This window comes from Vespa crabro, chromosome 1, assembly GCF_910589235.1.
Source record: "Vespa crabro chromosome 1, iyVesCrab1.2, whole genome shotgun sequence".
Lineage (NCBI taxonomy): Eukaryota > Metazoa > Arthropoda > Insecta > Hymenoptera > Vespidae > Vespa > Vespa crabro.
This window is the reverse complement of record NC_060955.1, coordinates 6277586-6293592: the sequence shown is the minus strand read 5'-3', so window position 1 is coordinate 6293592 and position 16007 is coordinate 6277586. Positions and strand designations below refer to the sequence as shown.

General features: G+C 31.5%; 4 protein-coding genes across 17 annotated transcripts in view; 3 read left to right on the top strand and 1 right to left on the bottom strand.

The window, feature by feature from the left end:
* LOC124430653 (ryanodine receptor) overlaps positions 1-3043 on the top strand; it is a 33459-nt gene extending 30416 nt beyond the window's left edge. For all 11 annotated transcript variants that reach the window (XM_046977590.1, XM_046977582.1, XM_046977561.1 and 8 more), the window contains 8 exons: positions 14-260; positions 318-599; positions 671-957; positions 1037-1097; positions 1179-1457; positions 1533-1689; positions 1750-1915; positions 2000-3043. In XM_046977590.1, coding sequence (XP_046833546.1) covers positions 14-260; positions 318-599; positions 671-957; positions 1037-1097; positions 1179-1457; positions 1533-1689; positions 1750-1915; positions 2000-2162 — 1642 coding nt within the window. In that variant the 3' untranslated portion in view covers positions 2163-3043. The remainder of the gene's footprint in view (positions 1-13; positions 261-317; positions 600-670; positions 958-1036; positions 1098-1178; positions 1458-1532; positions 1690-1749; positions 1916-1999) is intronic.
* Positions 3044-3187: 144 nt separating this feature from the next.
* On the top strand, positions 3188-6545 carry LOC124430713 (solute carrier family 35 member F2-like). 4 transcript variants are annotated; one of them, XM_046977692.1, is made up of 9 exons: positions 3188-3528; positions 3920-4029; positions 4170-4363; positions 4545-4707; positions 4878-5034; positions 5114-5324; positions 5503-5630; positions 6000-6195; positions 6334-6545. In XM_046977692.1, the coding sequence occupies exons 1-9, from the start codon at positions 3410-3412 to the stop codon at positions 6367-6369; spliced, it is 1314 nt and encodes a 437-aa protein (XP_046833648.1). In that variant the 5' UTR covers positions 3188-3409; the 3' UTR covers positions 6370-6545. The 4 variants fall into 4 exon arrangements, with proteins under 4 accessions (XP_046833648.1, XP_046833638.1, XP_046833656.1 ...); XM_046977682.1 differs by having other exon boundaries at positions 5985-6195; XM_046977700.1 differs by having other exon boundaries at positions 3499-3528; positions 4166-4363; positions 5985-6195.
* A 50-nt stretch (positions 6546-6595) lies between these two features.
* LOC124430704 lies at positions 6596-10259 on the top strand. Its single transcript, XM_046977671.1, has 3 exons — positions 6596-8318; positions 8401-9878; positions 10042-10259. The coding sequence occupies exons 1-3, from the start codon at positions 8201-8203 to the stop codon at positions 10156-10158; spliced, it is 1713 nt and encodes a 570-aa protein (XP_046833627.1). The 5' UTR covers positions 6596-8200; the 3' UTR covers positions 10159-10259.
* A 137-nt stretch (positions 10260-10396) lies between these two features.
* Positions 10397-15413, bottom strand: LOC124430701 (GPI ethanolamine phosphate transferase 3). The gene is made up of 4 exons (XM_046977657.1): positions 12293-15413; positions 12047-12217; positions 11742-11962; positions 10397-11669 (listed from the first exon to the last, which is right to left on the bottom strand). The coding sequence occupies exons 1-4, from the start codon at positions 14871-14873 to the stop codon at positions 11475-11477; spliced, it is 3168 nt and encodes a 1055-aa protein (XP_046833613.1). The 5' UTR covers positions 14874-15413; the 3' UTR covers positions 10397-11474.
* Positions 15414-16007: the final 594 nt, after the last annotated feature.

The window sequence follows — 16007 nt, the reverse complement described above, 5'->3', positions numbered from 1 at the left end:
AAATTATTAATAGTGGCGAACAGGCAAGAGCTCAGGCCGCAGCAGCAGCTGAGGCCGCGGCAGCTCAACAAGCAGCAATGGCAGCAGTAGAGGCAGAAGCAAAACAAGAAACGGCGATCGAACCATCGGCTGCTTCGACCATAGATTTCTCTGAATATACTCACCGCATTGTCTCATTTTTGGCTAGAAATTTCTATAATCTGAAATACGTTGCTCTTGTTCTTGCCTTCTGTATAAACTTCATGCTACTATTCTATAAGGTACGTAATTTGATTATTTGTTAAATGAGCCTATGATTGAACTATGATTTTTCTTAGGTTACATCTCTCGCTGGTGATTCGGACGATGAAGGCAGTGGCGATTCTATGGCTGATATCTTAGGTGACATGTCAGGTGAAGGTTCATCGGGTGCAAGCGGTAACGGTTTAGAAGTCGGAAGTGGTAGTGGTGAAAATGATTCGGAAGAGGAAGATGAAGATGCTTTAGAATTTGTTGAAGTATCGGAAGACTTTTATTATATGGCTCACGTTATGAGACTTATGGCTGCTTTGCATTCTATCGTCTCGTTAGCTATGCTGGTCGCTTATTATCATTTGAAAGTATGCATTAAATTATAAAACTTATTTCGTTTAACCTGTATAGTGATTCAATATAAAACAATTTAATGCAGGTACCGTTAGCCATATTCAAACGTGAAAAAGAAATCGCACGTCGAGTTGAATTTGATGGTCTGTACATAGCTGAAAGTCCCGTAGAAGATGACATAAAGGCACATTGGGATAAAATGGTAATATCGGCCAAAACGTTCCCCGTTAATTATTGGGATAAATTCGTCAAAAAAAAAGTAAGACAAAAGTACAGTGAAACTTATGATTTCGACTACATCAGTAATTTGCTTGGGATGGAAAAGACATCTTTCAGTCAACAAGAAGAAGAAGGTTCTGGCTTGATACACTTGTGAGTTTTCGTATCGTGGAAAATAATTACTTTAGAATTATTTTCATGATCTCATCATATTTGTTTTTTTTTTTAACAGTATCGTAAATATCGATTGGAGATATCAAGTATGGAAAGCTGGCGTCACTATCACAGATAATGTAAGAAACAGTAAAGAGAAACATAATTGTTTTTCGATGAATGTAATGTGTAATATTAAAAAAAGCGTTATTTTTTCTTAGGCATTTCTGTACAGTCTTTGGTACTTCACATTTTCAATTTTGGGAAATTACAATAACTTTTTCTTTGCTGCACATTTACTTGACGTTGTGGTTGGTTTCAAAACATTGAGAACGATCTTACAATCTGTAACGCACAACGGAAAACAATTGGTGCTAACAGTAATGTTATTAACAATCGTAGTCTACATTTATACCGTGATAGCCTTCAATTTCTTTAGAAAATTTTATATTCAAGAGGAGGACGACGAAGTTGATAAGAAATGTCACGACATGTTAACGGTAGGAATAATAAAATGTTTATTAAATATTCGTAATAATAAATAAAGAAATTAAAACGATATTATCTTTTTTCAGTGTTTCGTTTTTCATTTGTACAAAGGTGTAAGAGCCGGTGGTGGTATCGGTGACGAAATTGGAGAACCAGATGGTGATGATTATGAAGTTTATCGTATCATGTTTGATATTACATTCTTCTTCTTTGTCATCATTATTCTTCTTGCTATTATCCAAGGTAAATTTCGTGGATGAATATAAACACTTATGCATATTTTAATATCGTAATTTTATATAGGTTTGATCATCGATGCGTTTGGTGAACTTCGAGACCAACTCGAAAACGTCAAAACGAATATGGAGAGCAATTGCTTCATATGTGGTTTAGGAAAGGAATATTTTGATACGGTACCACACGGATTCGACACTCATGTTCAACAAGAACACAATCTGGCAAATTATATGTAAGATAATTTTCTTCATTCTTTTTTTCTTTTTAGATCATCTCTACAAAACGACAATATCACATTCGTTATATTCCCATGCAGGTTCTTCCTGATGCATCTAATTAACAAACCCGATACGGAGTACACGGGTCAAGAAACATACGTCTGGAATATGTACCAACAAAGATGTTGGGACTTCTTCCCTGTCGGTGATTGCTTCCGTAAACAGAACGAAGCGGTAGAAGAAGAAACTAAAAAGAAATAAATCAGCAATCTTTTTTATGTTACATTTTACATCTGTGACGTGATCGATTCGATCGACATAATTCTACTTTAACAAAGATTTATTGCTTGCAACGTTTCCAAAATAATGTTGACGTTTTAACGAAGGTTTAATGTTCGATGATACATCCTGGAAACTGCATGCTTTATCATTTAAAAATTTTAAGATCACTTTACATTGAAGTGTGTGTATATATATATATCCCCATTCAACGTTTATGTCATATTTCAATTCTGAAATACATTCTGTGTTATATCGTGCGACCTAACACAACACTTAGGAAGTAAAAGTACGTCGAATGTTGATTAAAGTTACACATATTTTTCCAACTTTATAATTGTAGCTACAATACGGTATGTTCGGCGATTTCACGTTTTTTAGATAAGTAAATTTAATCGAAGTATGGGGAGACCTTCGACCAGTACAACGTTAGTATCTACTGATAAACAAAAAAAAGGTATAAGATATAAAAGAACGACTGCACAAATCAACATATTCATAGCGTTATAATTGCCTTCTTCTCTTACGTCGATACCGACCAAAATCGATCCGTGCATAAATCCATTATAATATATTATGATGAGCGTTTGCGATGTGACGCAAGTTAGAATGTAAGTTAGTTGATCGCGTTTAAAGTTTATATCATTAAGTCATAAGTCGTGTATATTTCTTGGAGATATCAAAACTTTTTTGAGAACGATCGATGACTGAAGAACCTATCGTACGGTATGCCCGTAAATGTCAATACATATATATATATAAAAATACATATATATACATATATATATATATTGTACATAAAATTCTACGGCAAGATAAACTTTCGAAGAATAAAGAAAGAATTACTTCTTTATCGCACGTTATTTCTTGTGAGTGTTCGTTTGTTTTTCAACCCGCCAAAACGATGAAAACCCAAAGTAATATACAGGATGATCCATTTATAGAATATCTAAATTCTTAAAGAAGTACTTTTCTTTTCAAATAAAACAATGAGAAACAATTTTTTAATGTTGATCAATTTTTAAAGCGTTAATTATGTTAAAGAAAAAAAAAAAAGGGACATCGTTATCTCGTCGCCATTAACGGCGCAAAAGCAATAGAGAACTGATATACCCCTGATGTATCTCTGATGTATAAAGAAGAGAAATATACGTATGCAATGGTAAATGGAGGGAAGGAGGTCGCGCAAGCGCTTCGATTAGGCGCCGGTTAAAAGACCCGGGGCGAAGATGCACCATGGCATGGGAGTGTCAATGGGCGATCGTCACGGCGGCCAAAATTCAACGATGCAGCCCAGAAATGGAGTTTGTAACAAAATCGAAAATTACATATCCGAGCTGGGACAATGGTATGTGTGATTTAACTGTTTTCAATGAGTAAAATGGTCAAAAGGTGCAATGACGTCTTCTCATCCTCAAGCCGGTGGTCCGTGCATTAATGGTGAAGGGGTGAGGAGGGATACGCTCAGAGAACGAAAGTGGCGGGTGTTTCACGATTTATATACCGTCGGTTTTTCATACTACTCTTCGAACATACGTTTCTTTTTTAAGTCATCATTTCTTTTCTTAATTTATTTTACAAAGGAACTTCTTTATCTCGTATTTGATCGATATTCGATACAGATTTGTTTTTATTGTTGTTATTTCATATCGTTTGTTAACTGATACTCATTGAATAAATCGTTCCTTTTTTTCTTTTTATTTTTTCTTCGAAATAATTGATGTATTTTATATTTGTAGGGCCGTATGGCGTGCCATAATAATGGGCCAATTTTTGTCCCTGGTACTTTTCTTCATGACACTCATTAATCATTACATCAACACGACTTACCAGTTATCATTACCAACAGGTAAGATGTTTATAATTCGTACTTTCCTAAGTTTGAAAAAAATATTCGAATCGTAACGATACCATAGGTGGCTATTCCAATGGTCGTTATTGTTATTTCGATGATTTTCAAGAATCAAGGAAGATTTTTTTTCGAGACAGGACAAAATTTGCCACACTACGCTATGATGTGCCTAGTATACACAACATGGATGTCCTGTAGGTGTGTTGGAAATGGTCTAATATCTGTTATAAAAGCCCGTGGTTGGAGGTACTTGTTGTTAGCGCTCATCGACGTTGAAGCGTGTACACTTATTACATCGTCGCATCAATTTACCAGCCTTGCCAGTATACAGGTACACCAGTCTCTTACACTGATCATGTTAAAGATTTCAACGATCCAGAACAATGGCTCTCCCTTTTCTCACGGACATCTGTTTGACCGATGTATTAATATCGATGCGCTCGTTATCGGATTACTGAAAAAAAAAAAAAAAATATTGACTATTCGTATTAAATTAATTTAACTCATTTCAGTTACTCGATTGTGTGGCTATCCCAGTGGCATTAGCACTTTCTTGTTTAGTTCTTGGAGTACGATACAGGATGGTCCATATCGTTGGTGTTTCCGTCTGTCTGATGGGTGTAGGATGTTTAGTTTGGGCGGGAATTAACAACAATAAAGATCCAGCATCAACTGGTAATTATTATAAAATATAACGTATCCGTCGTACGTAATTTTCTTTTAAAATGAAATTGTATTGACTATATCCTTAATCGTATCAATTAAATCATCGTTATTATATGTTAACTTATTATTAATCTTTTTAAAATGCTATTATTTACTTTCATTATCAATTATATGCAAAGGTAAAAATCAATTAGTCGGCGACATGCTTTGTCTCGGCGGTGCCGTTTTGTTCTCGATAACGACGGTACTTCAAGAATTGGCTGTTAAAACGGTCGATATTATCGAGTACTTGGGTATGATTGGTTTCTTTGGCACGATATTGAGTTGTATGCAAATGTAAGTCAATATCATTGTCTCTTCGATTTTTGTTTTTTTCTATCGATACGATGAGTACAATTTTTCATCCATTTTTTAGAGCCGTTCTCGAAAGACTTCAAATCGAATCGTTCCAGTGGGACAATGTACCCGTTATTACGTTCTTAGTGGCTTATTGCATTACGCAATTTGTTTTTTTCTCTCTCGTTCCTGTCGTATTATACGAATCCGGTGCAACGGCATTGCAATTGGCTCTTCTAACTGCGGATTCTTTCAATATTTTATCAGGCATACTGATACATCACTATAAGGTAAAGTAATTAAAACAAATTAAAAAAAGAATTTATTTAAATATAAAAAAAGGGAAATATAACATCGCATTACTCATACGCTAAAATAAAAGTAATTAATAAGTTCAATATGGTTTTTGCACGAATAATGCATGCAGTTAGAAAAGCGAGGTGAACGAAGTTGTTTGCTTTGTTCCAGTTTCACACCTTGTATTTTGTCTCCTACACGCTCACAATGACTGGCATATACATTTATGCTATAAAGAGGACACCGATATCATCGAACTCGCGAAGGCAACACGTCGAGCCTCCTGCTCCAGATTACAGGTAAATTTCAATGTTTACTCATTTTTATACATCTTGTTAACGCACTAAATCGCATGTAATAATTTTATTATGTCTAATTTATTTTATTGTTGAGATTAATAATAAATTATTTTAAGTTATTTTACGTTAAAAGATGCGTTGAATTACATTAAGAAATTTTATTAAAAGTTGTCATAAAAAAAAAAAAAAAAATAATTAATCCTCCGAGCAATAATCAATTAATAATACAATTAGCATTTTTATCGAGATTTTAGGTAAGTGAAAATTATTAGGATCTAGAAGAGTAAATAATTAGTTGATAAGAAAGTACGATTGTAATATTTTAGCAAATAATTGACCGAGCATCGATTAAAGTGATATAATTTTAAGACACATGTCGCATGGCGACGTGGGTGAAGTGGAAATGGCAACGAGCTCCGGTATGTCAGCAGTGAGCGGTACTCTTGATATAAGAGCGTCCACTCTTGGGAGCGAAAGAGAAACGATGGATGCAATGAGTTTACCCCTCAGTGTCAGTTCCGACACAGCCTTCACATCGTTCTATGGTAGTCAAGCAAATCTAAAGGTAGCGTTTGGATCGATATGACAAAGCAATTCACCTGCACAAAGCATTTGAACCTTGACATTTTTGTAACAAAGATCATTCGCTAATTAATAATGTCAAATTTTTGTTATCTTATATGCATCCTTTGTTACCTTTAAGGCTACTAATGGACTCAGCGGTTCTGCCTGCAATTAATAAGGTACATGGAAACAACTGCCTAGATAAATAGCACGTAAGTCCAAGAATTACAATTCTTTGTAAAAGAGGTAAAGAAGATATATCTTGAGGATACAACACAAGGATATTCAAAGGAAAAAAAAAAGAAAACACGAAAGAATGTTTGTATATCGAAATAATAGTTACAATTGTAATAGTACCGTTTATATTACATTTTTTAGATAGCAGTATATATATATATATATATATATATATATATATATACATACATATATACATATATGTATATATATATATATATATATCCTCCAAAGACCAACCAAAAAAAAAATCCCCTTTGGAGGAGTGTCATTACTTTTAAATATCTTCCCTATCACGACGCACGATTTTCTCAAATCATTGACGATCCCATAATGACAATATCGGCAGCACGAGCGATTATGTTCTGTTTGAAACGCTTATGGTCACTGGCCTATGTCAGTAGCTACTTTTTGCATGCTCCTGCCTTTAGAATAGTACGTGAATATAAGGGTATAGAGAAAAAATAGTAGATGACGATAAATGATGTATAATATTATCGACATTGTCACGACGTCGATCAACCTTTCTTATCTTACAATTAGTTAGAAAAACGGATACACGATACGATGATACTTTGCGAGTCATTTTTCTACATTAGTCGTAACTCGGTTGTGCGTATCGATATATATATATATATATATATATATATATATATATATATGTATGTGTGTGTGTGTCGAAAAGTATTTCTTGACAATGGGTACAAGTGAACGAAGAGATCAGCCGAGTAAATCTTTTCAGCCAAAAAAAGATTTGGTGGTTTCTAATTTTTAGCGTAATTTAAGACTTAAATATTAAGACTATTTAATAAAACACTAATTATTGCCGTTTACACTTAATCACGAGTATATTGTCGAAATTCTTTTTAAGAGATTAAAAAGAGGAGTATCATCTCAAAGAGATGTGTGTGCCAAATATCTCGATATTACTTGTTTTATTATTTTTAACGAAAATTTAGGATATTTTTTTCTTTTCTTTTTTTTTTTTTTTTTTTTTTTTTATTAAATCCTCACATATATTTCTTTTATTATTGATTCAATTCTTATTACTTGTTTAAATTTTCTCTATATTAATGAAAATTTATAAAAATCAGTATTATTATTTCAAGCGTAGTTTATGTACAGTTAAGTGTTTATATATTAATATTATATATAATTAATGAATAATATTTCTAAATGCATTATGCATTCGTTATTCGATATAGTTAAACTATCAAAACATTTTGTTACGAGTTCATCGGAAAATCAATAAAGCGAATAAAATGATCAATTAATTTGTAAATTATTTACCAATCCATATTCTTCGTCTTTTCCGTTTAAAGTAATTTTATAAAACCAATTAACCTTGTCCTTCTATATCTCGCTTTAGATATTAACAAAATAAAAACAGATTTTCTATTCCACCTACGGTCTGGAGATTAAAAATATAAATTAAAAATATAGATTAAATGACACGAATAAATGAGACATACGTTCTATGGTGAAAGCTTTATTAAATATAATATGTATAATTCTTAAAATACCAGCTTATGAGAATGAAATTGTAAGAAGGCAAGTGCACTTCCATTCGTTCGAAAGAAAATCGTATCGGTTAATTATAATCCATATGTACATACATACATACTTACATGTAATAGAAAAGAGATTATTCTAATTAGACTGTTTCAACTTCGGACAGATCATAATCCTTAAGACTTTGCAAATATTATCGACCTGTAAATCCTTTAAATACGACTATCGTAATGAAAATTTAATCATTTGATAGAGCCATGTCACGACAATCGGTAGTTCTATCGTTTCTCTCTTGTTTTTTATTCGTTACGTTGAACAGCGTAACGTCTAAAGTACTTCCCCCATCGTTATGGACAAGCTATCCTTCAAAATCAGGTAAATATATTTTTAGAATTTCTCTTCTCGAATTCGAAAAGAATTAATTTTTCTTTTATAACTTTTCCTTTATAAACTTTAGTTTATTCGAGATCACTCGGACCACCTGTACCTGGGTATAGTACAATAAACGTACCGTATATGTCCAAATCACCACTTTTTCCTAAATTCGTTGATCCGAAAGCTATGATCTCTAAAAAGACTGATTTATTGAACAATCTTTTTGGTGGAATGGGTACGATTCCCTGGACTGCAGATAGCTCCAAATTGTTACCAAATAGTCCTTTTCAATATCTTACGGCGGACGAACAAAGTGATTCCCCTGAGACGAAAATGAATGATATTGCTCAATTGTACGAAATTTCGAAATTTAAATCTACTCTACCGTCGCAGGAAGCTAAGAGAAGCGTGACCTTGTTCGCAAACGATCCAGAATCTCCATTGAAAAATACAGTGTTGAATGATAATACCGAGCTAAAAGATTCTAATTTGTTAAAGAATGATGACAATTCAAATCCCGAGGATAGTCAAACGCCTGAAAAAGAGAGCAATCCTAATGTGGTAAAGGAATATCTCCCAGGAATGTTTCCTCCTGTTGCAATGGATCCGTCGATGTTTATTGAAAAAAAATATTCCTTTTTGGACACGCTATTTAAAAATCTTCCAACGAGTAGCACTATTCCTAGTTTTACCGAACCAACACCAAAAAGTACCATCGTACCACCTGAATTTTGGATTCCAAACTCTCTGATCGTTAGTCCAACGGAATATAATGAAAAAGTATCGGCGTTCTTGGATAAATTATACGAAAATTTAACATTAAACAAGACTGAAGCTGAGAATGAAACATCTTCAGTTTCTGGAACGAGAACAGCAAGATCAATCGAGGATGTATCTTCTATCATCGCTGCTAAAGACGCTTTCGTAAATGCGATACTATTGCAATTAAGTGTTTTAAAGAATGAAATGATCTCGGTTCTAAATGATACGCTGACTTATCAAAAATCCTCAAGCGTACCTTCTCCAATATCAAAGAAACCATTTCTACCAAGTATGTGGATGAAGCCAACAGTGGACGCGATGTTACCTTTGAAGCAAAAAATGGCATTTCTTGATCAAATGTTCGACATGTTGCTCGATTTACAAAAGAATGTATCTGCAAATATTCTAGAAACCGTAAAGTCTGAACTGAATGTACAAGGTGATGTTCAATCGTTAAATTTAACCGACGAATCTTTGACAAGTACTGACGATAGCTTGTTAAATGAGCTTCTTTTAGATACCATTAAGCAAAGTTTAGCACAAAGTGTTCAATATCCAACAGCTCCTTCTAAAGATACTGTCAAAAAAGTAGCTCGATCATCGCCAAGCACAACATCATTTTGGGTTGCTTATCCGGAGAGTACTCATACCGTTGCTAAACGACACACTCCTGAAAATAATTTTCAATATCCCTTACAAAGAGGAAATAAATTTAATTATTCAAAAGACAAACTGGATCCGAGCCAATCCGCGGAAATGTTACAGAAATATGACAAGGGAGATACCGACTTTGATTATGTAAGTTCAGCATCTTTTTTTATATAATATTATTATCATAATAATATTATTATCTATTTAATCAATGGAATTTAAAATATAAACAATATGAGTTTTATAACAAATTCTATGATCGAGAACTTTTTCATACGTGTGATACAAATGAATGTGTCGTATGTCATAGGATATCGATGGGCAAAGAGAGAATATAGAGAAATTTAAAAGATATGTTAAGTGGATGAAATATATTATGAACGAACACAAAGAAGGCAAGCATCATCATCATCATTATTATTATTAAGTTGTTTTAAGAATCTATAAATATTATTATTATTATATCTCGTAATTCGAAATATTAAGTTGAAACTAAAGCTTGTAGATGATATTGATTCTATAAATAAAATTCTTTAAAAACAGTTAAAAGTATAACCGTCAGACTTAACTATTTATTTTATTGTAATAATTATTTATATTTTGTCCGACGATCAATAATATTTATGAAATAATAAAAATGAAAATAGTCATGTTAAAAAAAAATGTCACATAGATAATTGAATTTTTATTAACAATGAATATTAACTGCAAATGTATGTTGAGTATTAAAGTTTACTTAATTTTTATTATTTCCCTGAAGTAAGTATGCAAGTATTTTTCGTTGCACACTTTTCTTATTTTTTATCGCTCATCACAAACAGCTTGTGTCATAAGAGTAACTTCTGATGACTACATTTTATGACTCTAGGGCATAATAACACACACATAAACGCAATCCTGCATCAAGTGCATTGTTACGTTATTTTGCAATCAGCAATGCATTGCACGCAGGGTAGCGTTAATGTGTTAGGAAGCACCGTGACTTATGACAGATGTTCTGAAGTTCTTATTAATATATAGCTTAATTATAACTTCGTAGAAAATTTTAGAAATATTGGCAGTACTGGTAAGTACACACATAACATATACATAACTCTGCGCATAATTTCTCTATAGAAACTAAAGATAAATCAATCTAAAATATCGCACTAAAAATATGACTGACTGTAGTTTGATCACAAGTTTTTCTGTTTTAAATTTTTCCGTAGCTAAAATACATTCGTGCGCTTTTCACAGCACAATATGAAATACTTAAATATTTATAATCTTATCTAAAGGCAATTTCACTTTTCCTTTTTAATCATTACTTATCATTTCTACAAAATTATCGCATTCACTACTCCGATCTAGTATCGCTATATAAAAGTTTAATAATATAAGTATAATCGATATTTATACTATATTTATTTTATACTTCTTCAAGTATGTGTTCCTTTTTCTATTTTTAACATATATATAAGAAGAGAAACTCCGATTTGTTAAAGTAAATTAGTTCTCAATATTTAATACTTAATAATATACTTCTCACTCTGGCAGGTATATACAATTTTCAACAATGTTTATTCTATATATGTTTAAACTATATAGTACTTTTTACTGTACAAAGCTATGACCTTTCTTCAGGAATTTAGACAATTTTTCACTTATTGTCTCTTCATATGCTCAGACTTTATCAGTTTGCATATAAAGACAAACTTCTGAACCTTTTATTATCAAATTGTACAGTATTTCTTTCAAATATTATCACCTATGTTTTACGATACGTTTTATTAACCGTTCAACTTGTCGATCAATTCTTAATACCATATAAATTGATGCTAGTACACTGCATAAAGTTACTAAAAATCCTAAACCTTGAAATATTAACTTTGGTGCAAAAATTTTCCAAACCATTAAGTGTCGGCAGTGAATTGTTGCAGCAAGCATGGAACCAAAAGTCTGAAAAATTTATAATCAAATAAATCAAACAAATCTTACTAATACATGAAATTATTAATGATAACAACTTACTCTGACTCCATGAAACATTATATATTTTCCTGAGACAGAAAATATAGCCCCATGGAACATAGATTCTTGTTCATATAGTACAAGTTCACCTCTTTTCATGTTATCTTCGCAAATCTTATTTCTACATAAATTTGGGAATATGAGGTATAGCGTAAATGGAACAATCACTAATAGAGGTAACATTGCTCCCAATATAATGTGTGATCCAAATGTATTGATCCCTATGTATAAAAATAATGTATTGTAATATTTAAAGTTGATTAACAGATATAAAATCACATTAAAAATAACTATATAAGATTTACCAATAAGAATTGCCGGTAATAAATTTCCATGAAAATGGCCACCTGTTCCGATAAAAGCAGCATCCCATTGAATTTTAGAAAATGTTGCTTGATGACCAGTTCCATAAAAGAAATATTCTGCTATCAGAAACCAGCAAAGAAGTGTTGAGGTAGGTACATTGACAAGATCAGCTGTTCACGACATAAAAATAATATACTGTGAAATACTAATAGTCACATTAGTATAACTTATCCTTAAATACTTACAGGCACTGGTTGCATGTTTATACCTCTCCATAGCAGATAAGCTCAAAACTGAGATACATGTGATAAACATTAAAAATGTACTGGGAGATAACATATCACCTAACAATAAGGAGTATAACAGTGTAAGAAAAGTGTTCAATGAAATAAATGCAGCACTGTACACTGTACCCAAACCATAAACAACTGGAGTTTCATCAATATTAGTTTCTTTTCGACATATCGATTCCTTTATTTTTTCAAACAATTGAGGAATTATATTTTCACGTTGATAAATATTAATTGATTCTTTCTTTTTTGGTAACAAGTATACATTAAGTGGCCGATAATAAAGGATAAATATAGAGAGAGAACATATCATATAAACCATGTTTGGTAATGCATTCATTTGCCAAGAAAGAGCAAATTTTACTTTAGATAGTTTTGGAAGCCTTTGTAAAACCCAATAACATCCAATGCAAACACCACTAATCACTGGACAATACTGACCTACAATAATACTAAGTGAAAATCCTGTAAGGTTTCCACAGTTCCGTAACCAAATTCTGACGATTGTAATATATAATGCAAGTACGAATAAAGTGATAACTAATAAAATGCGTTCTATATTTTTTGGTATGAAAGAACCAACTTTATTGCTTACAAACATGGAGCAAGTACGATCATGGTGTTCTTCACGACATTGCCAAAAATAATATGATAATCTGATAGAAATACAAGCGAAGAATAGAATGACTATTACAATTGTATTTGAATTTGATTTTGCTGATTGCTTGGAAAATGTCTTCATTCTTTTTTCAATATTTTTTTCTCTTACACTAAAAACAAGTAAGCAAATTAATGTAACAAGTAGAAAAGCTAATACATTATCCTCTTCAACAATATAACTATTAGAAAATAAGCCACAGAAAGTTAATATGAGTATTATTCTATTAAAAAAGGACCATTTATTAAATTTACGGTAGTTATAAAAATTCATAGAAATTACATCCCAATTTGGAATAATTATTAGAAGTAGAAGAAAAATGGAAACTGTTCCAGTGGCAAAAAATATTGTGTTTTTTAAATCTGTAATAATATCTAAAAAGAACAAACTAAGAACTATCATAATAGTTATTACATTTATTAATATGGAGCACTGTAAAAATAGAGTATCAAATATTGCAGTCATACGGTGCTGTGGAATACCACTTACAATCAAATAAGAAAAGAACAAGGTGCAAAACATTAAAAGTAAACCTTTTGACATTAATTTAGAATCAAATTGTACCCAAACTTCTGAACATATGTCTTTAAGTTCATTAAAGTATTGTTTTGAATTTTCCACAAAAAATTTAAACTCTTCTAGATTATTTATTTTCTTTACTTGAACGGACAGAGATGTATACATATTTTCTAACCTTTGTAATTGAGCTTTAGTAAACAATTTTGTATTAGCAGAATAGACATCTATATAATTTTTTGTTTGAACAATATTCCTCCAAAGACTATGTAATGGATGTAATAATTGATCCAGTGAATCATCTTTTGGATTTATATTTCCTGGTAAAGAATCTAATATTACAGATCCTAAATTAGAAAATGGTACAGGTATTCCAAGAATCGATGCTAATGTAGGAACAAGATCAATTTGATTCACACTTTCAGTGCTCTTAAACAAATTCTGTTGCACAAGGGGAACAGTTGAATACACAAACATTGCAGCCTCTATTTCACTAGGGCTATCTCCACCATGATCTCCACTCTTTGTCATACCATGATCTCCAACAACAAATAATATCATATCTTTATCAAGAAAATCAATAATTTCTTTTATAAGACTATTAGTGTCATTCAATTTCCTAGACATCTCAGGATGATGTGAACCATGTTTATGCCCACAATGATCAATTCCAAGAACATGTGCTACAAGTAATGACCAGTCATTCTTTTTCATTTCAAAGAAAATTCGATATCTGACATCCCTATCAACGGTATCAAGATCCCATACATTAAATGATGGAGAAGGAAACTGACGTTTAAATTTTCCAGGAAATAAATTGATCCAAGTATCATCACCCATAAAAATAACACCCTTTGTAGCAGTTTGTTCAATAAAATTGTCTTCCCCAATATTTTCAGAAGCAAAATTTGAACCAATATCTATGAATGTAGGTAAAGATCCTGTGGTAAGACCTTGAAGACGTTGCATCGTAGTTGTTGGGGGATCTGCTATGAATTTATATAGACGGGTATACAAAGGCTTTTCTTTCAAGAGTTCATGAATTATTGGCAATTTGTTACGATGAAAAGATGTTGCAGAAGTACTGTCATCATACCAAGTAGCAAATTCATATTTTAAAGCATCAACTACAAGGAGCACAACTCTAGCTTTGGGTTTTAGACAGATTGCAGCAGCATACTGTGTATCTTTAAAGATATTTGTTATATTACAATCTTCAAATGTTGTACAAATCTTGCATTCTGCTCGTTCTGGTCTAGATACTCGATTAAGAAGAAAACCACTTGTAAACACTAAAAGTCCGGCTGTCATTAAATAAGACATCCATCCTTGAAATAAAATGTAACCCCATAATTTGGTCATTTTGACAAAATTGCAATTGTGTTTTAATTTTTATTGATATTTATCAGTCTTCAAAGAAATCTGCATAATGTTAGATCTATCCATTCATGATAATTTATCAGCCACATTGTTCTTAACACATTGTTTCTAACCACACTGAAACTTAACATATGAGTTTTACTTGAAAAATTTATTACCGATTAACTTAGGAATTTGTATGAATGAACGAATATCGATTTTTGAATTTCACTCCTTTCCGAAACAAAGTATCAGTACAGTACTTTCAATATCATCACATAACTTTCGATCAGAACTAACAATAATTTATATTTTCATTGTTACCGATTTTTAAAAACTCATTTTATATTAAGGATACGGACTTAGAAATCATTAGAAACACAGGGATAGGACGCAAACATGCGGGGTGTGTTACAAAACATGGAAGGGGAATAGCGATCCGCCATTGTAAATGAACAATATTGTAAACTGACACAAAGCGATTACCAATAATATATATAAGATATTATAAAATATATTAATATATTAATTTTTAGTGAAAATATTCGAAAATATAAGATCTGATTGATTAATAGCTCGATCGTTTCTTGAAATTAATAAATGATAAAAATTGGTGTGTTACTCACCTTGGCAATTAATAAAAATAATCGAAAGAATTAATAATAAAATTATAAATTTTTTCGAATATCAAAACAATTAATTTTTTATATAATTTGTTCAAAGGAAAAGATTATAATTATTTCATATCAATTCATTAATAAATAAGAAAAATGTAATTATAAATTATTTTAAATTAGGCGCGCAAATCGTTCGAGTACAATGCCTCATTATTATTTTATCTTCTAGTTTTTCATGGTAATATCGTATTTTTGAAGAAGTCTACCATATAAGAATATCAACGCAAAACGTTTTTGAATAAAAACGAAACTTCAAAAATACGATTTCTTTATATATATATATATATATATATATACATACATTGATTATATATATATATATATATATAAATACATAACCAAGAAAATTAATTTTTTCATTTCCATAATTGGAGATTCTTATTATCCTATCCAGCAATGGGATTGGTGAAGATCATGTTGTACACTCTCCAATTCAGTAATGCCAATGACAACATTGAAA

Excerpts from the sequence above, each read along its gene's own strand:
- LOC124430713 (XM_046977682.1), top strand. The coding sequence starts at position 3,410 with ATGCACCATGGCATGGGAGTGTCAATGGGCGATCGTCACGGCGGCCAA. Across the intron at positions 3,529-3,919 it reads ATATCCGAGCTGGGACAATG|GGCCGTATGGCGTGCCATAA; the intron begins GTATGTGTGATT and ends TTATATTTGTAG. Across the intron at positions 4,708-4,877 it reads TAAAGATCCAGCATCAACTG|GTAAAAATCAATTAGTCGGC; the intron begins GTAATTATTATA and ends TTATATGCAAAG.
- LOC124430704 (XM_046977671.1), top strand. The coding sequence starts at position 8,201 with ATGTCACGACAATCGGTAGTTCTATCGTTTCTCTCTTGTTTTTTATTC. Across the intron at positions 8,319-8,400 it reads AAGCTATCCTTCAAAATCAG|TTTATTCGAGATCACTCGGA; the intron begins GTAAATATATTT and ends TATAAACTTTAG. Across the intron at positions 9,879-10,041 it reads GAGATACCGACTTTGATTAT|GATATCGATGGGCAAAGAGA; the intron begins GTAAGTTCAGCA and ends CGTATGTCATAG.
- LOC124430701 (XM_046977657.1), bottom strand. The coding sequence starts at position 14,873 with ATGACCAAATTATGGGGTTACATTTTATTTCAAGGATGGATGTCTTAT. Across the intron at positions 11,963-12,046 it reads ATTACCGGCAATTCTTATTG|GGATCAATACATTTGGATCA; the intron begins GTAAATCTTATA and ends TTTTATACATAG. Across the intron at positions 11,670-11,741 it reads TAATGTTTCATGGAGTCAGA|ACTTTTGGTTCCATGCTTGC; the intron begins GTAAGTTGTTAT and ends TAAATTTTTCAG.